The sequence below is a fragment of the Labeo rohita genome, chromosome 8, assembly GCF_022985175.1.
Source record: "Labeo rohita strain BAU-BD-2019 chromosome 8, IGBB_LRoh.1.0, whole genome shotgun sequence".
Lineage (NCBI taxonomy): Eukaryota > Metazoa > Chordata > Actinopteri > Cypriniformes > Cyprinidae > Labeo > Labeo rohita.
In genome coordinates this window covers 33054994-33081213 of record NC_066876.1, presented here as the reverse complement: position 1 = coordinate 33081213, position 26220 = coordinate 33054994, and the positions used below count along the sequence as shown (strand labels likewise).

Genomic DNA, 26220 nt, shown 5'->3' with positions numbered 1-26220 from the left:
TTTTAATAATTTATAAATGATTCTGTCATTTTAATTATTGTTTTAAAATGTAAATGTTTATTCCGTTTTATTTATTAGTTGAAGTTTCTTTATGGTTATTTTTAGTACTTTAAATTAAAAATCAAAGTTGTTGCCTTGTAAACATAATGAAATAAAACAAATATTTTTATATATTTCGTTTCAGTTACGGTATATTTGATTTGAAGTACTGAAATTTTAGCATATGTTCATGCAAAACAATTATCAAGTACAAAACATTTTATTAAACAGCAAAAATATTTAAAATAGCCTACAAAAAAATAGATCTACATGCCATTTTAAATAAATGCATTAAAAAATTACAGCACGACAACTTGCACCAATAGTAAATGACAACTTGTTAAATTTTTCATTATGATGAGCCATTTATGATATTCAGTGCACACTTGATCAGAACAAAATCATGTTTCTGTGTGTATTTGTTATTTTTGATGTGCATCAATTCAGTTGAGAATAAGAAACTCGATGATGCTTGACCAGCATTTATAGGAGATCATACTAAATGACCTAAATTCAACAGTTCTGACAGCACCTGACCACTTTCAACCATTTCCATTTCTGAGCGTTAAAAGGGCTTGTATATCAGCAGTGAATAATTAATGGACTGTTTTGGAGGTGAAGGTTTCTTCCCGAGCCGAGTTTCCGAATGGAGAGTGAGTTTCAGATAACTCTCAGGTGGAATATTACAGTGAAGTGTGCAACAGCGACTAAACAAAAATGTTAAAATCATTAGATGGTTATATTTATTAAAAAAAAAAAAAAAAAAAAAAAAAAACAGCCTCAGCCAAAGCGTTCTTATGCAATTACTAGACTATCAGACTATTTCTTAAAGAAATTAATACTTTTATTCACTAAGGGTGCATTAAAAATATTGATTAAAAATATATATAGCATCTATAAATCTGTGTATATTTATATTCATTTACTGATTTATTTAATTTCAGCCAACGTTGGGTGCATTAAAAATATTGATTAAAAAAATATATATGTATGTATATTTAACTTCAGCCAATGTTGGTTTTATTTGAAGTAATAATCTTGTATGGTTTTAGTTTTAAACAATGATAAATAAATCTTTTAAGTTATGTAATGATAATTGAACGTCTTTATGAAAAAAAAAAATCTTAGATAAATAGAAAGATCCAAAGATATAAAAATAAAAAGCTTTTTCTGTGAGAAATTACAGAAATTAATACTTTTATTTAGCAAGGATGCTTTAAATTAATCAAAAGTGCTGATAAAGAAATGAATAACGTTACAAAAGATTTCTATTTCATAAATGAAATGTTCTTGAAATTATTTTTCATAAATGCTGTTCTTCTGAACTTTAATTAAATCAAAGAAACCTGAAAAATATTCTAAATGAAATATCACAGGAATGAATTATATTTTAAAATATATTCAAATAGAAAACAGTTTCAATTTCAATATGCAAAAATATTTAAATGTTGTATTAAATAAATGCATTAAAATTACAGCATTACAAAATAAGTTGCACAAAAACAACAGATTCAGAAGAGTCAGAATTTGACACGTTGGGCCACTGAAACAAAGTTTAAGTGAGTCAGTAAGATTTTGTTTTTAAAGAAATTAATACTTTTATCCTTTTATGCACTAAATTTATCCAAAATGACAGGAAAGACATTTATAATGTTACAAAAGATTTCCATTTCAAATAAATGCTGTTTTATTTAACTCTATATTAATCAAAAAGTCCTGAAAAATAAAATGCATCTCAATTTCCACAAAAATATTTAGCAGCATAACTGTTTTTAACATTGTTAATAATAATAAATATTTCTTAAGCAGCAAATCAGCATATCTGAATGATTTTTGAAGGGTCATGTGACACTGAAGATCAAAGTAATGATGCTGTAAAATTCAGATTTAATCAAAAAATAAGTTACATTTTACCATATATTCAAAAAGAATAATTTTTTTATTACTAAAATTAAGTTATTTTAAATTGTAAAAACATTTTACGTTTTTATTTTATTTTTGACCAAATAAATGCATCTTTGGTGAGCAGAAAAATCTTACTGAACTTCTGAATGTTAGTGTATTTAAAAAAATAAAATAAAAATCACCTGTCTGTCCTGTTCAGCCGCTCCTCCAAACATCCCCGATGATCGAACTCATCCCGGGTCTCCCGGCATCCAGGAAGCTCATGATTCCTCTGGACAGAGAGAAGCCACGATCCTACCCAGCGTTCCTGCATACGACTCGGTCAGCATCCTCACCGCTGGCCCGACCAATGACACGGACAGCATCCAAACAGCCCATCATGCATACGATACTGACAGCAACAGGACCCTGAACCCGGCGTTCGACACGGACAGCACCCACACCCTCCACCCCCCGTACACTGGCCCCGCTGGAGGCGACGGCCCAACCAACAGCGTCCCACCGAACCCTCCTCCATACAGCCCACCGGACCCTAAAACAGCCTACCTCATGTACCCCTCAGCACTGCCGCATTACCCCAACCAGCCTGTCATCGCCTGTCAGCCTGGTGCCAATCCTGCTTTCTACCAGCCCTCGTTCCTCCCTCCATCCACCTACCCGTCCTACACCATAGTAAGTTCACACTTTATTGCCAACACTCATAAACTCATAAACGTGATGCTGATTAACTCAAAGTCTCAAGCCGAAACAATGCAAGGTAGTAACTGATTACATGTAATCTGAGATATAAACAGATTCCAAATTAAGATTACATTTTAAAATGCTCGTAACTTTTTTATGGATTACATGATTACACATTATTCACACAATAGCAACAAATCCTAATGTCTTAATTTACCCCAATTCTTTTTTTTTTTTTTATCCGACTGTGTCGTACCATTTAGCTTTGAAAACTTGATGTGTAAAAAACTTGCTGTTTTCGTGTCCCTAACGTTTTTTCAGCCAAACCCCTTTGACATAAAATATTTTGTTGAAATATCCCTGAGGAAGTTCATATTTCAATAAATTAACAAGACAATAAATTAACCGTCTGATGACGGTTAATGGTTGCATAGACATGCAGGTAAAACAAATTAAATATTTCTATTTGTGACCCTGGATCACAAAACCAGTCTTAAGTAGCACGGGTATATTTGTAGCAATAGCCAAAAACACATTGTATGGGTCAAAATGATCGATTTTTCTTTTATGCCAAAAATCATAAGGATATTAAGTAAACATCATGTTCCATGAAGATATTTTGTAAATTTCTTGCTGTCAATATATCAAAACTTAATTTTTGATTAGTAATATGCATTGCAAAGAACTTCACTTGGACAACATTGAAGGCGATTTTCTCAATATTTCGATTTTTTTGCACCCTCAGATTCCAGATTTTCAAATAGTTGTATCTCGGCCAAATATTGTCCTATTCTAACAAACCATTCATCAATGGAAAGCTTATTTATTTAGATTTCAGATGTAATATAAATTTCAATTAAAAAAAAATTTGACCCTTAAGATTGGTTTTGTGGTCCAGGGCCACATTTTTAGTGTTCAAGTGTTTTTATTTTGTTTTAATTTTAAAACATTTTTATATTTTACATTTTTATCTTTTTATCAACTCAATCAAACCCACTGTTCTAATATTTTAACAGTTTAGCAAAGCCTGGTTTAATGTAACGGTTAACATATTTTATGTTGTTGTTATTATCAAAAAATGAAATATATCTTCTTTCTCTGTGCTTTTTTATATCAATGTGGTACATTTAATGGTAAGTTCGGTAAGTAATCCAAGTAATCTTAAAAGTAATCAGATTACATTACATAAAATTAGTAGCGTAGATTGTGTGACTAACTATAATTTTCATTGTGTAATCTGTAACAGATTTTACAATATGCAAGGAATCTAAGCAGCTCTTGTCACATGACCTGAACACTTGGAGATTTAAAAGATTTATAAATGAATTGCATATTCAATTTCCATACATTTGTACTACAGTTTTACTATAAGTAAATTAATAAATTTAACATGACGCATACATCACACTTAATTAAAGAAATGGCAAATAAAACATTGAATTTAACATTCTATTTTGAAATAGAAAGCATGAAATAGTATTTTCTTGAAAAAACCTACTATAATTTACTATAATACTATATATTTATAATACTATATGTCTAAAATTTATTTACATTTTATTTGCGAGGTATTTGTCACTCATACATCAATGAATGCATTAAAAATATTTTCAAAATGCATAAATCTGTTCATTGCAAAAACAACTACATTCATTCAATTAAAAAGTATTAATATTGTTAAAACAAGACAGTGCAAGAAAAATTCAATAATTTAAAATGTAAGAGATTTAAACTAATTTAATTTATTTGATGATAAATATATAAACCTTTTCATTGTGTATTTAAACTATTTTAGTACTATTACAGAAATCTGACCCGTTTCATTCACGTATGACTGACAGTATCAGATTAAACGTATTAATTTATGTTAAAACAGTGTAATCCAAATGGACAGACATTTCATATTCCATTAAAATACATAAATCTTAAATTTAGGCATTTGTATCGGTAAGGCAGTGTTACTTTAGTATCACTGATAGTTTCTGTGATTATAAATCTGAGTTTTTATATATGTATATATGTATATATATATATATATATATATATATATATATATATATTCTGTTTTTATTAGTCTTAGTAATTTTGTTGTTTTCAGTTTTATCATATATTTATGTTTTTTTGTTTTTTTACTTTCATATTTCAACTAAAAATAAATGAAAAGCAGAAATGTTGCCTTGGCAACTAGCTGAAATAAATTACATTATTTATATATTTCTTTTTATTTTATTTCAATTAAAGTATATTTAGTGGTCTTTATGGATTATTTTAGTTAACAATAATAACACTGCCCAACAGTCTCAATTTTTAAACTCTGCATAAAAAAACTATGCATAAAACATCCACGTCCTGAGACTTCTGCATCTTTATCACTGGAAGAAGAAAACACAGATTCACAGAAGCCTGTCATATAATGACCCTGGCAGCATTTAAATATGCCTATTTTCCTACTATATAGTACGCAAAAGACTGTATGTGAAATGAGCAATATGCAACACTGGCTGCATGTCAAACAGCATACTATGCTTACTATTTTTGCCACATCGTTATATCACATAAATACTAAAAGTAGCATGCCAAGGCTGGAGCTTGAGGTCTAGTCATTGGTTTTTATTCTTGCTGTTTGGATCTAAACATCCAACACTTGATTTCAGTACATGAACGGACCACCACTAGGAGAGGAGCAGCCACCGTTACCTAAAGATTACCTGGTTGAGTCCTTGTTGGTGACCATCTTCTGCTGTATCATGAGCGGTCTCGTTGCTGTCATGTACTCTTATGAAGTGAGCACCTGAAACACAACGCATTAGTACAAATACATACATGTATAAATATTAAAGTGATACTCATTAATGATGACCTCTGACCTCTCTGTAGACCCGTGCAGCGCTGACCAGGGGTGACATCCGTGAAGCTGAGAAAACCTCCCAGAAGGCACGTCTCCTTGTCATGTTCAGTTTGATGTTCGGCATATTTGTTTTTGTGGGCTGGATTATTTATGTAGTGATAGTGCTCTGTGCATAGAAACTTTCTTCAGCACTGATTTGATCAAAAATACAGTAAAAACAGTTAAATATTATTATAATTTAAAATAGATGTTTTCTATGTGGATAAGTTGTAAACTGTAATTTATTCCTGTGACCAAATCTGTATTTTTTAGCATCATCACTCCAGTCTTCAGTGTCACATGATCCTTCAAAAATCATTTTAATATGCTGATTTGCTGCTCTTATCAATGTTGAAAACAGCTGTGCTGCACAATATATTTGTGGAAACTGATACATTTTATTTTTCAGGATTCTTTGATAAATAGAACAGCATTTATTTGAAATTTGAAATTCTGTAACATTCACTTTTGATCAATTTAATGCATCCCTGCTGAATAAAGGCACTTAATTTCATTTAAAAAAAGGACTGAAACTTCTGTATAGCAGAAGTGAGTCTTGTATGAAAAAGCACAAAGTGTTGATTTAAACATTAAACGTCTCACATTTTAAACAAATTCACTCATGATTTTATTGCATAATGTGCAATAATATGTACTTTCAGAAGTCAATCATTGATAGAGTTTGTATTTACAGTCAATTACATTCATTTGTTCCTGGAATAGGAAATGAAAGACCTTCCTGTCACTGGTAATAAACCTTGTATTTCTGTTGACTTCTATTACAATTGCTAACAAACTGAATTAAGTGTACAGTCTTAAAAAAGTTTGTAATAAGCACTATTGTGTGAAACCTAATGCATTTATGCTGCACTAAATAAAAAGTAAACCAAAAAAGCACAACACTATTTGCGTGTTTAAATTATCAGTAAAGACCTTGAAAGCAATATATAGCAATAAAATGGCATTTATTGCATATTAAGCTTGATTCTCTCCACATGGCTTGGAGAGCCGCCATTAAATACAACAAAGAGCAAAAATCAACAGAGGGCATCATAGACAAGAGCTTTCTCTCAGAAGAACAGAAATGATTTTTTAATGAACTCATTTTGGCCATTATACATAAAACACAGTGATTAACAATGAAGATAAAATAACATTAGATGCAAAATATAACATTAAATACTGCACATTGAACACAATATCTAAATAATGTTTAGCTGCACTTTGACACTAATACATAATAAAGAAGTAAGCTATGAAGGCAAACTCTAAAAGGTCTAATTTTAAATCTAAATTTAAAATAAATATATTAATAGGTGTCACATTAAACAGGTTGTGCAGTGCAGTTCTGTATGGCATAAATAAATCAAGTATGGTTTAAATCAACACAGCGAGCAACCTCAGGTTTCAGAAATTATGTACTACATAAATAAAATTGTATTATCATTATAAAGTACATCAGTTAGAATAGATTCAAGAGTTGTGAAACTCATGCATTGCTCTACAGCTGCTATTGAGACAGACACAAAAACACAGTAAAACTCTTTAAATCAGTAGACGAAACTTAAATGAACAGTGCATGCAAAAATGTAAAGTTTGCTAAAAACTTCAGAGATGTAGATGAGCTTGTTTCTTCATCAGATTTGGAGAAATGTAACATTGCAACACTTGCTTACCAATAGATCCTCTGTAGTGAATGGGTACCATCAGAATGAGTCCAAACAGCTGATAAAAACATCACAATAATCCACAAGTAATCCACACCACTCCAGTTCATCATTTAGAATACAAAAGCTGCTTGTTTATAAGAAACAAATGCATCAAGACATATATTTATTGCTTAATAATAATGCTTCCAGTGAAAAAGAATCAAGAGAATAATCTGCACAGATCAATCACCATTTCCAAATGAAAAACTGTCTGACTCTCATTCTGACGGCACCCATTCACTGCAGTGGATCCATTGGTGAGCAAGTGACAGAATGACATATTTCGCCAAATCTGATGAAGAAACAAACTCATCTACATCTTGGGTGACCTGAGAGTGAGAAAATTTTCAGCAAATGTTCATTTTAGGGTGAACTATTCCTTTAGAAGTGCAATGGAATGTGGCAACAGCACATTTCAAAACAATAATAGTTACAATAAAATTCCCCATGTGTAAATCAAATTGGCCTTATGATGGATTAATATGATTTGTTTACATTTTGACTAATTAAAAGTGATTTTAAAACAAAATACTAACTTAAGTGGCACTTACAGCAGAGCATCTCTACATTTTCTGAGCATGAGCAGATATTATTGCACTGTTGCTCCTCATGCAAGAAAAGCTAGTTTTGCCGATGAACAATTTAAGGCTGGAGATCAACATTCATGTTCTGATCTCTATCACACGGACACTCCATGGAAAATTTCTAACAGCGTTGCTGCTGTAGACTTTATTAGCTGGAGCTCATTACATCTGTCTGCATGAGATGCGGTTAAGGCCGTGTTTAATGTAGGCTTACGGAAGTCGCTCATCAGTGCAAATACATTAGTGCTTAGTGTAGATGACCTTTGAACATTTAATATTGAGCTTAGATCTGTCATCAGCTTCAAGACAAGCTGAATAGAGAATGTTATCTGTATGCTAAAAGCAGAAAAGACATTCTGACTGACCACAGAACAGTTTTTAGTGCAGAAAACAGGCACATACATACATACATACATACATGTGCTCACAATGAGCGGATGTTTCAGGCATTTGTGAGTGAATTATTAGTTCTGAGATTTGTTTTGTAGTGGTGAGCATTTGTGTGATTTAATGATTTCAAAAAATTATGTTTTATAATGCTGACTAAACCTATTACATAATTCATAAGGGTTTGGTGTTTAGTATTAAAAAGGATGGATTATAATACTACTGTGTGATATTACACCTCCAAAATAATTTTAAAAAATGGCAGAGACATCAGGAACATTTTAAATAGTAAAATCAAACAGAAAAATGAAGCCCCGGTCAATCAGTATCCCCTTGACATGCATGTAAACACATATGGGTTGATCTCATTGGTGTCCATGATTCTGTTTGCTCATTGCTGGGTGTTAAAGCTGGAAACTGTGTGCATGGAAGAGTGTGTGTTTGTGTCTCGCCTCTTTAGCTCAACAGCTCCAGATATGTAACAGGCACCTTCCCCTTTAGGTTTCCTCTCTCTCCAATCAGCCAATCAGAGTCCATTCCAGGCACTGTGTACACGGTGATGAGCTGATTATCCAATCAGAGAAGAGAAATGAAATCAACTGAGAGTCTTTAGAATGCTTTTCAAGTAAATAGATACAACACACATTCTAAATATTCAACATTACAATGAAACGGCTTAAAAAGAATCTTGTTACTGTAGCCAAATATATTCAAAATGTTTAATCCAAGAACCAAAATATTTTAAAAATCCAGTCTGTTAGTGTTTTCTTTACTGTTCGCCACTATATTTACAATGTTTAATTTTACATTGCCAGCAAAATCATTGACAATATATTTGAATATTCAATGTATCACCCATTTTTACTGGAGAGAAATTTAAGCTAGCCAATTTCTACGATTATGCTTTAAATGATCATGAAAAACCATTCAGACTTCATTCAATTTTAAAATTATAGTGACATAAAATGAACATTAGTTCAAATTAATGTGGTATTTTCAAGTGAAACAGAATATTCAGTAAGGAATTATTTATGGAAAGTCATTTTATTATCAAATCTTGACTGGATCATGAAAAATTGGCTATGATGAAGTAAAGAGATGGTTATTACCACTACAGCTGAATACATTTTAAAATATTTAATGCAAAACACATTAAAAATCTAGTTAAAGTATGTTTTCTTCACTGTTCTTAACTTTTTTCACAATATTTGATTTTACATAGCCAGCAAAATCTTGATTTAATGCATAAACAAGAAAAAACATTCACAATTCATTTAATTTTAACATTAATGTGACACATGATAAACATAATTGGTGACACTTTACAATAAGGTTCCATTAATTAATTTATTGACTACCATAAACAATAAACACTACATTTATTACAGTATTTACAAATCTTTATGTTCATTGATTATGTTGTTCATTGATAGCTCATGTTAATTCCCAGTGCATTAACTAATGATAACAAGCGCAACTTTTTATTTTAATACATTAGTAAATGTTGAAATTAACATTAACTAAGACAAATAAATGCTGTAGAAGTATTGTTCATTTTTAGTTCATGTTAACTAATGGAACCTTATTGTAAAGTGTTACCCATTAATTTTGTGAAACAGAATATTGGGTAAGAATGAATCATGAAAAGTGGGCTACAATTAAGTAAATATATGGTTCTTATAGTAAACATTTGTTTCAAGTGAAACAGAATACTCAAAAAGAAATATTTTAGGATTTAATTTTATCCATCACAATTTGACTGGATCATTAAATGTGGACTAGGATATTATGCAATAATATTTTTCACAGCCACTAACATCCATTTTAGATCCAGACCGTTTATCTTCCATCAAACATCAGCTCACCTCGTCGGCCCGCAGCGAGAGCTCACTGGAGTCTCCTGCATCGTAGTCATACAGCACTTTGGCCTTGCGTGTGCCGCTGGCGGGCGGCTGAACTTCTTCAATCTGCAGAGCGTCTGTTTCCAGCGTAGATGGAGAGTTCAGTGGCAGGTAGGCGGACGGATTCGTTGGGCTGACGTCAGGTTGGGAATTCACCTCCAGTGAGTCGGGGCATCTTCTGAAAAAGAGAAGATTTATGGAAGAGACACTATGAGGGCTCTGCTGATTAGAGTGAACACTAACAAGACGACAAACTCAAAACTCACATGTCTCCACTGGAACTGCGAGCAGAGGGTGAGAAAAGTAAAACAGGTGTTTATAATAATGACTCTGATGTCATGATCTACAAATCAAATATTTAGAGGAATAGCTCACCCAAAAATGAAAATCCCTCAGGCCATGCAAGGTGTAGATGAGTTTGTTTCTTCATCAGATTTGGAGAAATGTAGCATTGCATCACTTGCTCATGAATGGATTCTCTGCAGTGAATGGGTGCCGTCAGAATAAGAGTCCAGACAGCTGATAAAAACATCACTATAATACACAAGTAATCCACTCCACTCCAGTCCATCAATTAACATCTTGTTTGTGAGAAACAAATTCATCAAGACGTTTTTAACTTCAAATCATTACTGCTGTCTGAAATACACATCCATAATCTACAATAACGCTTTCTCCAGTGAAAAAGTCTGAATCAGGACAGAAATCTGCACAGATTAAGCACCGTTTACAAACCAAAACAGCTCTTAACAAATATGTGGGTGGATTTCAATGTGAGAGACAACAGGATATGGACTTTTTCACTGGAGAAACCGTTATTATGGACAAGAAGCAACGGTTTGAAGTTAAAATGTATTAATGTTGGATTTGTTTCTTACAAACAACTTTTAGCTTCTCAAGATGTTAACTGATAGACTGGAGTGGTGTGGATTACTTGTGTATTATAGTGATGTTTTTATCAGCTGTTTGGACTCTCATTCTGACGGCACCCATTCACTGCAGAGAATCCATTGGTGAGCAAGTGATGGATTGCTATGAATTTCTCCAAATCTGATAAAGAAACAAACTCCTGAGGGTGAATAACTTTTCAGCCAATTTTCAATTTTGGATTAACTATTCCTTTAGTTCACCAAGGAGCACCAAGTAATTTTTTTCCCTTTATAGGAAATCTTCAATTCAATAGGTAACACTTCACAATAAGGTTCCAGCTGTTAATTTTATTTAACTGCACTAGTTAACATAAACCAACAAAGAATAATCTTCTACAGAATTTATTAATCCCAGTTCATTTACTAATACATTTTCCAAATTAAAAGCTGTATCTGTTAACATCAGGTACTGGACTGTGAACTAACATGTGAACTAACTTATAAACAACGGTACTTTTATGAACAAAGGTTAATAAAGGCTGTAAGAAATATATTGCTAATGCATTAACTAAAACAGTAAAACTTTACTGTAAAATGCTGCCATTTAATTAGGCCTGCACGATTATGACAAAAATCATAATTGTCGATTATTCCCTTGAAATTGTAATTGTGATTATTAATTACGATTATCACAATTTACAATGGATGATGTTTTGAATAGCTTAGAAGTAATACTATTGTTTTCATTGTTTGTAGCAACTGCATGCTACATTTTTATATATAGTTTCTTCTTTAAATATAAAAAAGCAAAAAAATGTAACAATGGAGAAAAAAAATAATTAATTCAAAATGAAAAAATAATTACGATAACTTGTAGGAAAAACACACACACTCTCTCACACACACATACACACATACAACTCTTAAGCAAGCTGAATAATGCAAGTGGATTTTTTTGTTTTTTTGTAATTGCGCCTTTGAACGATCACATAATTGTGGCATTTGTAATTGTAATCACAATTAGAAATTCGATTAATTGTGCCTCCCTACATTTAATGTAATATTTTTTATTTTGGAAAGATGGTTCAGTGACCCACATAAATGCACATATTTGCACATTATTGCATGCACATACACTAACAGCATGAAATGTGACGCATGCCCACCTGCCAAGCTCTTTCTGCAGCTCCTGCATGTACTTGTGACACTGGTTGTAATACATCGCCTGCGCTTCCACAAACTCACACAAGCAGCGCAGATGATTCACCTGCGTGAACACAAAAGACGTCCTGTCACTTTAAAACCCACAGCATGCTGTGCAAACACAGACTGCGCTTCATTTGTCTACATGAGGATAATAGATATTTACGCAGTATTTTGAATCATGAATCATCACAAAAGTTTAAATGCTATTCTTAGAATTTCAAAGCATGCATACAGAAGGGTTACTATCAGTTTGAAGTGGCTTGTTGATATAATGTTAAATTATTCAAACATGCGCATTTGCTTAGGCGTACAGCGTGTATTAATATAACATGCATGTAAAAACAACCCACATGTGTGCTGCTGATGCCCTCCAGGAGGAGTCTGGTGACCTCAGCCTGTCTGTCAAACTCTGTCTGAGCAACACGCAATTCATGCTCCGCCTGCATATGACGGAATATGAATCCAAAATTGACACAAGGATAAGATACATTTGCACTTAAATTCCAGTTGCGCAATCACTATCACTATCAACCAATAAAATTAGTCTAAGCATTTTTTTATGCAACTGGCCCCAAAAAACAGAATTCAATGATTCTTGAATGCCTATACTTCATATTGATTTTATTTCTGTTTTAGTTATTTTAGTACATCATACATACATACATATAGATATATAGATGAAATAAAATAAAAAAATATATCTAAAATTAGGGATGCACGATATTATCGGACTGATATCGGAATCGGCCGATAATGACTTCAAATGTAAATATCGGCATCGGCCCGATATGAAACATTATGCCGATATGTTTTGCCAATAAGATGAATATGTTAACTCACATGTGCTAAGGGTGTGCTAGGGATTAGATCATGTCAGCAGTGTGGCTCATTCTTGAAGCAAAGTTTTGACTGAATGAGGAGTAGATTCACTGTTTTGGATCGCTGCATTTAAACTGAGAATACACATACAGAATGATGCATAGCAATAGCACGTGCAGTGGCAGCAGCGGCTATAGGAGAAAACGCGCCATTGTTCCATTTGGGATAATTTACTGTTGCCTGTTTCATATCCAGTCACTAGATCGCTAAATGCACATTTTAAATGGTTTTATGGTGCTCTTTGTTGTATTTTGAAACCCAATGGCTGTGTTTGCACATGACATGATCTGCATAAAAAGTAATTACGGCGCGGTCAGTGAATTCTCTTTCTTCGGCGGCGCAACGGCAAAACACACTGTTGCTCATATGAAACATTTTTCGTGAATATGACACAAGTGAGGTACAAAGCATTCTTTATAAGTTAAATAATTGGTTAGCAGGCAAATGTTAGTAGCGACCATACTTTTGGATTCATGCCGTTCGAGCCAATACATTTAAAGCCATAAGCGGCTGTGTGTCCTGTTTTCCCGGTTGGTCACGAATTGCCACAAACTTAATAATATTTATAGTTTCTTTTCACAAATCATCACCGTCTCACCCTTTAATTTCGCAGGTTTGTTTTCTTGTCATTTACTTTTAATCCATGTTGTCGGATCATTTATGCGGGTAAACTGCGTGTGGGAAATAAAAGATTTCGTGGCAATAAATTAAGAATTCGTTAATACGACTTTTTAATTCGTTCCCTTATTTTACAAATTAATAAATTAATAAAACGTAGGAGCGAATTAACAAGTTGTAGGAAATAATTATGTTCGTGTCCCGCAGCCCTGTCAGAGCGCAGTGCACCATATAAAATAATTAGAAATTATAACTAAACATGACTTAGTGACTACATTTCTATTACTTTCTTTCCATGTTGAATGCCTTTGTATTGCAGGGCTTTAGACTGATCAAAACTGTCACATTTTTTTGTTTTTTTTAAATGTGCAAGTTAAAATTTGACGTGGTCGCACTGCTCCATACAGCGCGGGTTACAGAGTTACAAAGCCGTGGCATATTCAGGATTTCACTGATCACGCGAAGAGTAGTTTTCGTTGTGAGCGCTTCGGGTGTAGAGCCTGGTTTGTATTTGTAGTGTCAGCACGAGCCAGGTGGTGACGGCAAAAAGGACGCGACTATTCTGGAAAGATGGCGGACGGAGGATTTGGTTTTCGAGTAGGGTAAAAGACCGCTTGTTAAACCAGAGAAGGTAAACATGTTGGTATTCTTGTGCAAAAAAAGTGTACTGTTTTGCCAGTTGGTCACGAATTGCGACATAACGTAATATTTTTATTTTCCCAAATCCTCACCGTCTCACCCTTTAATTTCTTAGGTTTATTTTCTTGTCATTCACTTTTAATCCATGTTTTCGTATCTCTTACTGTGATAAATTGCGGGTGGGAAATAAAATATTTCGTGGGAATAAATTAACAATTCGTTAATACTACATATTAATTCGTTCCCTCATTTTACAAATTAATAAATTAATAAATCATAGGAACGAATTAAGAAATTGTAGCAATGAATTATGTCCTGTTCATGTCCCGCAACGCACCCTCACAGTCACCCAGTTTAGTTCTACTTTTCTGTTTTCGTTTTGAAATGTTGTATTCAGATTGCGAAATCGAAAGTGAAAGCATCCGAAGTTCGGCTTATAACATAGCAAAAGTGAACTTAATTTACATAAATAATGCTAGTCTACTGATGAAAAAGAAGGGATTGAATGTAAACCACTCAAATAACTTTCCAAATAAAATGATATATATCGGTATCGGTATCGGTATCGGCCAAAATGAGATGAAAAAATATCGGCATATCGGATATCGGCAAAAATCCAATATCGTGCATCTCTATCTAAAATATTTACATTAATATTGATAATAATATTACCATATTATATATATATATATATATATATATATATATATATATATATATAAACAAATATATATCTTTTTTTTTTTAAGTTTACATTTAGTTTTACTTTTAACTTTAGTTGACAATAACCCTGTACATTAGAAGCGTGTACAAAGTGCCAACCCAGAACCAAAGCAGAAGTGAGTGACAAAAGATTATGACAGAACATATAAACAATGTATATATTTGTGGTGATGTCACACTTACTTTATCAAGTTCCTCATTCCAGAGCTAATTAGTGGGAAGAGACAAATACAGAAAGACATAAGAGCACAGACAGCATTACAATGAGAAGAATTGTTAAACTCAAGCTGTGTTTAATTACAACAGAACACAAAGGGACAAAGTACAAAGGGACAAACTACAAACGCTGAAAGAAAACACGTGTAATAAAAGCAACAAAATGTGTTATTTGGTAATAGTGGTGAGTACTAGGATGCTCATTTACGTCCTTAATGCACAAGAGTGAAGCATGTAAAAGGGCAAAGTTATGGAAGGTTATTTCTGCCCATTTCTGTTAAAAAGTAATTGTGATTTTTTAAATTACATTTCAGACTTTTTGTTTCTCAGTATCTTGCAAAAGTTTTAAAATTTTTGAGTTTACATCTCACAATTCTGTTTTTTTTTCTCTGAATTCTAAGTTTACATCTCGCAATTGTTTTGTTTTGTTTTGTTTCTATTACAGAATTAAAATATATAAAGGTATTTTTGCAATTCTATCTCACAATGCTGACTTTTTTCTCTTGCAATTTTGAGTTTATATCTTACAATTTTTTATTTTTGTCTCGCAATATTTACTTTTTTTCCCCAGAACTGTGAGAAAAAAGTCTGGATTATAAGGGAAAAAAGTTACCTTTTTAATCAGCTTTTTAAATTTTTATTTGGTGGTGAAAATAAGCTTCCATATGTAGATCTGCATCATGGTAAAATCACATCTCTGGATGTACAGGATGTAAGGAAACACTGCGATTTGACAACAGCGTGTCAGAATAATGACAGATTGTGTCCATCATGGATTTTAATGTTGGAAATGTAATATATGCTTGTGTATATAGATATGTTGGTGGAGGTGGACGTGACAGTGAAGACCAGAGGATGTTCTTACCGCAGATGCGCTGGCAGACAGCACATAATTACGTGGTCTGGTCTCTTGAAAGTCTGGAACAGCCTGGAACAGACAGGAACACACTTTAATACACACCTCCTGCCAAAACACAATCACTAGCAGCAGATATTTTAGAGACTGACTGGCTCCATCTTCATCAGCTGCACTTAACTATAGGATGATAACTGCTGGTCATTGTGAGAAGATAACAACAAAAAGTAGCAATGAATTATCTTCTAAAATGCCATCATGCATCAGGACTACAGCTAAAAAGATTCAAAGATCACTTTCATCAAATTTAGATGATTTTGAGCTGATCTTTGAAGGCATTTGATCTTTGATCTTGCTGAATGATGAAATAAAGAAGTCAACTGAAATACTGGACCTTTGTGTGCATTACGTATAAATTATGTTGCATTAATAAAAACCAAAACACTTCAAATGGGTGTATATCATGATATGATGGAACAAATGATCACATGATCACAAACTTTCTGTTCTCATATTAGCCACTAGAGGACGCTGACAGAATAATTGCATTCAGCTGAGCATCAGCTACTCTCCATCACGCTTTCACTCTTGACAGAGGAAGGTTTGATTGATTTCTCTGTTGCAAACCCCCACTGTCGACTGTTTACACAGGCATTAACTGTCTTAGACAGCATCATAGCTGAAATGCATCCTCAAAAGTATTTTAAACGTAGAGGAGCTGAATCTCTGCTAATGCTTACAGCTGATTCCAACAGTTTGCAGTGACATGATATTGTTAACTAAAACTAAAGATATTATATTTGTAACTGAAAATAAAATAAAATAAAATAAAATAAAATAATACTTTAAACTTAAAAACACAAAAATTTGAAATGCCTTGGCAGGTAACTGAAATAAGCTTAAGTACTAAAATTGCTCAAACTAAAGCTGAAAGCAAAAATAAATATTAAAACAGTGGCAAAAGCATATCTAAACAAAATTACTAAAACTTAAACTACAATTAAAATGAAAAATAAAAACTAAAAATAAAAGGCAATTCAAAATATTAATAAATAATACTATAACAGTGCATAAGCACAAACATCCAAAACATACATAAGTAGCGTGTAAAACTGTGCAAGACACTTGCATATTTTATTTGCATTTCTTAAATTTGACTTGTGTGTTTTAAATAGCCGGAACACTGAAATTGTCAGTACTAAATAAAACATATTTTTAAAATAAGGGGCATAGCAACCTTTATGAGAAATTTGGAAATGTAGAAATTGTTCACCTTACTTATTGGGGGAAAATCAAAATGCAATTTTTTATGCTTGTTGCAATGCATTCTGGAAATCTGGATTTTTAATGTTTACTCAGATACAAGTAATTCCATCATATCATTCAAAAGATGATCTTAGCATGAAAAATGAGGAACAAAAAGTGCTCATGTCATTGTTAACAACAACAAAAAAAAAAAGTTCAAAAAGGCAGAAAAAGCACAGTGTGCATAGGAGGAAATTTGCTGCGATACTCACTTCTCCCTCACACTGTGAAGGTTAAAGCAGAGACAAACAGTTAGTGCTCAAACAACAGGTGAGAAATCGCTAAATATTCACAACCACACACAACAAACATGAGGAAGAGACTCGTATCAACTGATGTCAAAGTGTGACAACAAGGTAGAGGAATGAGGAATGAAAGGGATGGGAATCGAGAACTAGTTACTTTCATTTAAAATTCTAAAAATTAAATAAAAGTTTGAAATGCTTGCATTCTGCGGCCGACATGCACAACAGACTGTAATCAAATAATATAAACATAATAAGAGGTGAGTCCACAAGACAATCAACTTTCAAGTTTGAGGTTAAAAAGTATATAAATCGTAGAAAACGACCGATCGAAAATGACCCTCTGCAGTGAATGGGTGCCATCAGAATGAGTCCAAACAGCTAATCAAAACATTACAATAATTCAGTAATTCACACCACTCCAGTCCATCAGTTTCACATCTTGTGAAGCCAAAAGCTGTGTGTGTATAATGAAGGAAGCATTATTATAGATTATAGCCAGAAGCAACAGTTTGAAGTCAAAACACCATAATGACAGGTTTGGTTTTTTTAAGCTTTATTTTTGGCCTTTTTGCCTTTATTATGATAGGAAAGATCATAGCTGACAGGAAGCAAAGTGGGAAAGAGAGAAGGGGGCGAGATCGGGAAAAGTCCTCGAGCCAGGATTCGAACTTGGGACGCCTGTAGCACAACAGCGCTGTATATCGGTGGGCTGCCCACAAAGCTATCGGCGCCGACAGGTTTTTGGACTGGAGTGGTGTGGATTACTTGTGATGTTTTCATCAGCTGTTTAGACTCTTATTCTGACGGCACCCATTCACTGCAGAGGATCCACTGGTGAGCAAGTGATGTGATGCTAAATTTCTTCTGTTACGATAAAAAAAAAACTTATCTACATCTTGGATGACCTGAGGGTGACCACATTTTCAGCAAATTTTCATTTTTGGCCTGAATTATTCCTTTAAGAAAACTGAAATGTGTATTTCCATTTTGATTTCCATCCCTAGAGAAAAGAAAAGAAAAAGGAGGAGTGAACAGGGTAAACGTGTCTTACAGCCGCTTTGGCCTCTGCTGCTTTGGCTTTCTTGAGTCGCGCTTTACAGGCGTCAAGATCCAAGCGCCGATTCTCCAGGAGTCTCCTCTCTTTCTGCAAGGTGGAGAACATTATTCAATGCATCAGAATCACCCTCAAATCTATTAGTACAAGGGAGTCAAACGCACAGAAATGGTTCTCCAGTCGCCCTCCAAAAAGTTGCGCAGGGGTGTGAGGAAGCTAATGGATGAGCTCTGCAGAAACTCTCTCTCAGCGCCGCCCAGTCTCCTCTGACAGTCGCCCACTTTGATCAGGGTGCTTCCTACATGGCCAAAGCACAGATGAGTCATGAGTAAAGCCCACGGTGTGGGCAGATTCTTGGCTGCATAACTTCATTCCCACAAAAAACATTTTATTTCCAACACAGATAAATGAAGTGTATTAAACAACACATTTTGAAGAAAATTCTGCTGATTTGCAAAAAAAAAAAAAAAAAAAAAAAAAAAAAAATGCTAATATTGCCTAATTTGATGATGCAGAGTCCAAAAATGTCAATAAAACTTTCCAGCACATACTGTTATTTTCTACATACAGTCAAAATAAGAATTAAGATGTTCAAATTATATATCTATCAAAATATGACAAAAGCAGTCAAAAATGTCAAAATTTTGGTTTTAATGACAAGTATTAGTAGAATGTATCATTTAACTTACAATATGCAACAGGGCAGTAAAAGTGTAAATCAGGATTTAGGCTTAAAATAATATCTTTAATTCACACATATGAAAATGAGCAGAAATTTGAACAAATAGTTGTAATCTGGCTCAGACTCAGATAGGAATTGTGTTTCTGGCAGTTTTTCCTGCTGATTAAGGGAAAATACAAGACTTCTTCACCATACAAATGGTTGCTGAAAACGAAAATGCTACAAAATGCATCATATTTCATAAGAAAGTGTGACGTGCTCAAGCAAAACAGGCACTATTTTTGGAATCAGAACCACAAAAAGTACTGGATTTCATTCAGCAAATAGGATGCAGAGCAGTGTAATTGTCATATTTGTCTGAGTGCAGTGCATTTACAGTATTGCAATCAACGGAGAGATCTGATGTGGATGCAAAATGAGGATGCAAGCAAACAGCCAGTTGAGAGGGATGTTCACAAACACAGGTTAATCAGAGCAGCTGTTCGGCCCACCAAATCAATAATTAATGCTGAACGCCTCTTTACATAACAGTCGATGATTTTAACTGCAAAACTTCACTGAATTTCCTCAAGCTCTATTTTGGTAGGCTCTAATATGGCTAGACTTAAAAATCACCATATTTTCTTTATGTATTTATTGTAAAACATAAATAGGTTGTTCCAAAAGTCTAAAACCACACCGAATGCTCATTTAAACCTGAAAATTCAGTTTTATGATTTTGAAAAAAAGTAAAACAAGACAGTTACAATGCAAAATAAAGAAGATTTTTTGCTGTATTTCTATGCAATGAGTGTCAATTGATCATGTGATTCTTTGTACAGACGGTCAGATGTTCCAGCTGCTCTTTGGATCATTTCAAATCATGCCGGAGAACACGATAATCAAATCCCTTAAGGGATTTTACATAAACATTAAGGGAAACAAAAAAAAACACACCAAATACTGATACATTCTTAAATGGTTATTAGAAGAATTAAAAAGAAAAGCATTTTTCAGGATACCTTTTAAAATGTATACATTTATGTGACCTATAACATGCTTTCTTGATACAAGTAACCTAATTAATGGCCTGCAAATGCAGTCAAAAGTTCATCCACAAACACGCATCTATTAATTTTACAAACAGACACTTCAAGATTTTCTATACTGTAGATAGGCTGCATTAGTCCTGTACTTACAGAGACAAACTGTGTATTTCCACTGACTGACATTACAGCCCATCCTAAAAGCATGTGGCCAGTCACGGGACGTTAATAAGCCATTTAAAACCACTAAGTGCACTTTAGTTTGAGAACAGACAAACAAGACAAGCACAGTCCTCTCTCCACTCAATGGATCTGTTATCATTTAGACCTGTGCTTCTCAAGTGGCAACCAAACACAGCAATATGAGCATTTATCATATGGCAATAAACTGGAATTCATATTATTATTGGCTGTTTACTAATATTATCTATACCAACCCATATTTAATGTAGTCGAGTCAAATCTATTTTTACAGCGCTTTTTACAATGCATACTGTTTCAAAGCAGCTTTATATATAAACATGATGAAAATGTTTATATCATAATATCTTCATGCCTTATAGTTACATTTAGCAGATTAGAGTTGGGTGATAATATAGTTTAGATATTAGATATATATAGATAATATAGCATTTTACAATGATACAAACAGTCAAGCAGTAAAGCAGTATTTCCTACATAGTATATGTGCCCTACATGTGAATATACTGAATGCAGATAAATTTATTTTAACTAAAACAATAAAAAACACTTTCGTTACTTAAAATAAAATACACTTTAGTTTATAAAAATAAAACAAACAAAAAAAATAATTTATTTTTAGGTAGTTGCCAAAGCAACATTTTTCATTTTCATTTAGTTTAACTTGATGTACTAAACTGCAGTTTTAATAATAAAAATTATATATTAAAAGTATATTATTTTAATGTGATGCAAAGCTGAATTTTTATTAGAATTATCAATGCTGGAAACCGTTGTGATGCCAAATATTTTTTTGAAACCTGTGATTCTTTTTTTCAGGAATCTTTGATGAATAAGTTAAAAAGAACAGCATTTATTCAAAAATATAAGTCTTTTCTAACAATGTAAATCTATGCTATCATTTTTTATTAATGTAACACATCCTTGGTAAATAAAAGTATTAATTTCTTAAAAAAAAATAAATAAATAAATAAATTACTGACCCCAAACTTTTGAACAGTAGTGTATATATTGTTAGAAAAGATTTCTATTTTAAATAAATGCTGTTCTTTTTAACTTTTTATTCATCAAAGAATCCTGAAAAAAAGTATTACAGGTTCCAAACAAATATTAAACAACACTGCAACAAAACTGTTTCCAGCACTGATAATAAATCAATAAATTAGAAAAAAAAATTTGAGAAAAATTCAGCTTTGATCACAGAAATAAATTTGATTTTCAGTGTATATTAAAATAGAAGAATGTTGTTTTACATTGTAATAATATTTCACAATATAATTTTTTTCTGTATTTTTGATCAAATAAACGCAGCCTTGATGAGCATTATTATTATTATTTAAAATACACCTTACTGATCCCAAACTTTTGACCGGCAATGTATATATAATTAATACAATGTATATATTTTTATAAATAAAATGCTTTTACTGTGTTTTGACAGATGAATGTTGGGCCAAATTGCTGACCAACATGTTTACATATCAATAAGCGCATTTTTTTTTCTGCACAACTGTATGGTTAATTTCATTCTTACATTTTAGTAATTTAATGTCAGTTTTATTATTTGCATTTAGCTATATTATTTCTTCCCAACTGTGTGCACAATCAAAACAGACCTGAAAAAAACAGGTCACAGGTCTTGTTTTGATTGGGTTACAGAGAGCAAACGGCTCATACTGCTGTGACAAATATGTTGTCACTGCTGTGACAAATATGTTTTCTAAAATTACTTTTTTTAATAGCTCAGAAAGCATAAAATGCATCCTCTGTCTGGCATAAAACCGTAAAGCAGAGCTTTAATATTATAGTTTTTGAGTATTAGGTATGAGTATTTTGATAAAAATGACTGAGGCACAGTTAGGTCAATTTAATTATCATGGAAGAGGCAAGAAAAACAACAACTACAAAAAAAAAACAAAAAAAAAAAAACAAGAAAATCAATTGTACAACTCTTGTGCTTCTAATAAAAGTTATAAATGGGAAAATCTTTGTGGAAGAATGCTAGCCAGGAAATGACATCACAGACTGCTGTGACCTCTGACACTATTGATCAATCCAACGGGGAACAGAAAGGAAAATGCATCGAGATTTATTGGTTTGGCTGTTTCCACACAGCCTGCAGGGAAAAACCATCAGAGACTGCAAAATCAATCCAATCACATGGAAAAACTTCAACATCGCAGTCGCCGCCGTTTGATCATTCCACCACTTAAAGAGTGAAATGCTCACTAACCTATTGCGTTTTTATATTATATCTACAAAAGCAGCTTTAGAATCACAAACACAGACAGTGGCTCTTAATGTTTCTGCAGGGGACTGAATTAAATTAAGAGCAACATTTGAGAACCAAATCAATGGAATTGTCCTCGACCGAATGGAGTTCAGCTTATTTTACTCTTACAGACAAAATAAATCAAGCATTTAGTCTTGGCAGCCTTTTTATGCCAAAAATGCACACAGACAATCCAGTGCTGAGGTTTGCAAAGAACTTACAAGTACTGATAAAAATAAATAAAATGAGACATTGTCAGACACATTTCTGAGTTTGGATTCTTACCGTACGGTGTTCCCGGTCCAAACTCCTTCGCTGCCTCCAGCATGAACTGGCCTAAGATCTCTCCATTAGTGGGCCGCGGTGGAACCTTGCGGTCAAGCTTTTCATACAGGAACTCTTCGATGCGAGCACCTGGCAAACAAATGGACAAATACAGCAACATCAAAAACAAAACATCAAAACCATCTACAACGCTAGACAGAGGCATGGACTGAAAATGAAAATGATGACAATGATTTTTGTTGCACAACCTTTGGTCTACTTCATAGTTTTTTGAAGGACCTTTAATTAGACACACATAAATACGTTTGGAAGTTATGAAGTTTTTAATTAAAGGACATTTTGTCTGCTCCTAGGATCATTTTAAATAAATAAATGATAGTGTTAAAAGAAAACACTAAAATAGCTTACTACTAAATGGATAAATAAATAAGAAAGTTAATCATTTTAAAGGAAAGATTTTAATTGCTTAAAACATTTTATTTCATTTCTTTTCATTTTTTCTTTCTTTAACTCCTAAAAGTGTTGAAAGATTAAATTTGCCCTAATTTCTGTATTTTGTGCTTGTTCCTTTCCTAGACTTTTTCATAAAATATATTTCCAAATCATTTGGTATTAACAAAAGATTTCCATTTCAGATAAATGCTGTTCTTCTGAACTTTCTATTTAAGATTATTAAGATTACTGTTTTATACATAATAATAATAATAATAATAATACAAACAATAATAATAAATGTTTTTGAGCAGCAAATCAGCATATTAGAAGGATTTCTGAAGGATTATGTGACTGGACAATTGATGCAAAAAAATAAAAAAAATTGGCTTTGAAATCACAGAAATAAATTACATTTTAAAATATATTCAAATAGTTATTTAAATACTAAAAATGTTTCAGAATTTGACTTTTTTTGCTGTACTCTGGATAAAATAAATCCAGGCTTGGTGAGCAGAACAGACTTCTTTAAAAAATATTTTTAAAAAAATCTTACTGTTCAAAAACTTTTGACTGGTAATGTATGTACAAAAATTAAAACTAAATCAAATTATTAATAATAAAAAAAAAAAACTAAAACAGATATATAAATATATACAATATATATGTAAACATATAGTCCATATAATTTTAAATGAAAGATTATGATTGCTTAAAACATTTTATTTCATTTCTTTACATTGTCTGTCTTTCTTTAACACTTTCTCTTTAAGTGTTGAAAGATTAAATTTGCCCTAATTTCTGTATTTTGCGCTTGTTCCCTTCCTAGACCTTTTTAATAAATTATTTTCAAATCATTTGTCATTTATGTAGATTATATACTGTACATATATTGTACACAAATTGTTTAGAACAACAAATTCTGTTCTATTGTGAGCTTGTTCCCTTTCTATCCTTACATATTTCCAATTCATTTGACATGATGGATATTAAATATATATTATAATATTATAAAATAATTACAATTATATTTACATCATCATCAAAGTATGTTTATTATGGGTCATTACCAAACTGGTCAGCATTTGGGAATTTAATTTTTTTATGTTAACTGTAATGTTCATTTTACTGTTATGTTAACTAATCCTCAGTTACTTTACTTCTTCAGAAAAAAATAATGTCATTACGATCACATACAGTAGTAGATGTTTGTCCAAAGCCTTAACCAGACATTTATTCCAGATCATGTTCGAGGTACCACAGATGAAACACAGTTGACAGAAGCAATGAAAAGTGCCGTGAAATGATGCATGACTCTTATATATCAGGTGAGTCATGAGCACCTGCTCACCAGGGTTTGGCTGAAGCAGAACTTCAGTCTGTCTGTAGATCTTCTCGGTCCAGTTTTTGGTGCAGTCAGCTCTGGACAGCAGATTCTCAAAGTGAGCGTCCAGCTCGGTCTTCTCAGCCTGTCCCAGTTTCTCCTCTGTAAACTGGAGCAAAAGTAACGATATCAACAAGACTCCATCATATTTCTGAGAGCAAACGCATCAAAATAATAACAACAGCCCGGTACATTTAAATACGCCTCATGTTCAGTCGATCAATATCACTATTTAATTCCTGTTTTAAAACATTCACTACATAAACCACATTAATTATGTTCTAAACTACATATAATTCAGCTAAAAGTGTATTTGTGATTTTATCTGTGAAACTCGGTTTCGTGTTTTGTGTGAACGCATATGCGGGTGTCACGCGCTACACATCAACTGTCACCGACACTCTGACTGCCGCGTTTAAATTCGTACGTTTATCCACAAACGGCCCGTTTTTACCTGAACAGCCCTTGAAAAAAATATTCCAGCATCTGTGGCGAGTTTCCTCACGTTGAAATCCATGTTGTAAGCGGAGAAAGAGGCGGAATCCCCGCTGCATCAGGCGCTCCGCAGAGGCCAGTGTGTTTCTGTCTTCCAACGGTTTCTGAGAAACCAACGGTTGTTCCGGTAGGGGGCGCTGAGCGACTCACCAATACGATTCTCCATTGAGTCGCATTCAAATCTCAGGAAGGTTTTTGTCTTAGTGGAAACATTTGTGCAGGGGAGAGTGTAATCGTTTAAATACGTTATTTTTAAAAGATTAATAGCCGATATACAAATAAAAATCCGCTGAAGCAATTGCTGTAAAATGACTTTTTAAAATTCCTAATCACAATCGACTGTGATTGGTCCATCTAAGCAGCGCTGAGAAAAGTAACAGCTATCACGTGAGGTTACGCCCTTTCAGCGCTTGTCGGGACAATAATAAATAATAATAATTTATACATGAATAATAAGTAACTTCAATATAAATTTAATTTATTAAAAAAACACAAAGTGAATAATAGGATAATTATTATATAAACTAATTATTACGGACCAATTACAGACAACTTCTGTCCGCCACTCCCCGCCTATTTGTAAAACACTATTAATGCAGATTGCCATTCTGCTTCTTATATTTCTATGAGCTAGTGTGTGTATTTAATTTAAGGCAGCAGTGCGCTCATCAGTCTACTGCTCCGCCTTGTTTAAAGAGCAATAGCACAGTTGAGATTGTATGAATTTATGAAAATGAA

The 26220-nt window shown here is 32.9% G+C and overlaps 2 protein-coding genes across 4 annotated transcripts in view; one reads left to right on the top strand and one right to left on the bottom strand.

Annotated features, from left to right (window-relative positions):
* Window positions 1-6388, top strand: part of LOC127169787 (proline rich transmembrane protein 1B) — a 6817-nt gene extending 429 nt beyond the window's left edge. The window contains exons 2-4 of the mRNA XM_051117395.1: window positions 2144-2616; window positions 5280-5408; window positions 5503-6388. Coding sequence (XP_050973352.1) covers window positions 2144-2616; window positions 5280-5408; window positions 5503-5649 — 749 coding nt within the window. The 3' untranslated portion in view covers window positions 5650-6388. The remainder of the gene's footprint in view (window positions 1-2143; window positions 2617-5279; window positions 5409-5502) is intronic.
* Window positions 6389-6561: 173 nt separating this feature from the next.
* Window positions 6562-25607, bottom strand: sh3glb2a (SH3-domain GRB2-like endophilin B2a). 3 transcript variants are annotated; one of them, XM_051117392.1, is made up of 12 exons: window positions 25442-25607; window positions 24955-25096; window positions 23172-23300; window positions 18871-19004; window positions 18704-18796; window positions 16109-16171; window positions 15211-15234; window positions 12519-12608; window positions 12129-12229; window positions 10360-10374; window positions 10058-10271; window positions 6565-8756 (listed from the first exon to the last, which is right to left on the bottom strand). In XM_051117392.1, the coding sequence occupies exons 1-12, from the start codon at window positions 25502-25504 to the stop codon at window positions 8649-8651; spliced, it is 1176 nt and encodes a 391-aa protein (XP_050973349.1). In that variant the 5' UTR covers window positions 25505-25607; the 3' UTR covers window positions 6565-8648. The 3 variants fall into 3 exon arrangements, with proteins under 3 accessions (XP_050973351.1, XP_050973349.1, XP_050973350.1); XM_051117394.1 differs by lacking the exon at window positions 15211-15234 and having other exon boundaries at window positions 6562-8756; XM_051117393.1 differs by lacking the exon at window positions 10360-10374 and having other exon boundaries at window positions 6567-8756.
* Between the last annotated feature and the right edge of the window lie 613 nt (window positions 25608-26220).

Coding starts and splice junctions, on each gene's coding strand:
- sh3glb2a (XM_051117392.1), bottom strand. CDS start 25,504: ATGGATTTCAACGTGAGGAAACTCGCCACAGATGCTGGAATATTTTTT. Junction 18,797..18,870: donor GCGACTGGAGAACCATTTCT/GTGCGTTTGACT, acceptor TCCACCTTGCAG/AAAGAGAGGAGACTCCTGGA. Junction 12,230..12,518: donor AGGGCATCAGCAGCACACAT/GTGGGTTGTTTT, acceptor GTGTTCACGCAG/GTGAATCATCTGCGCTGCTT.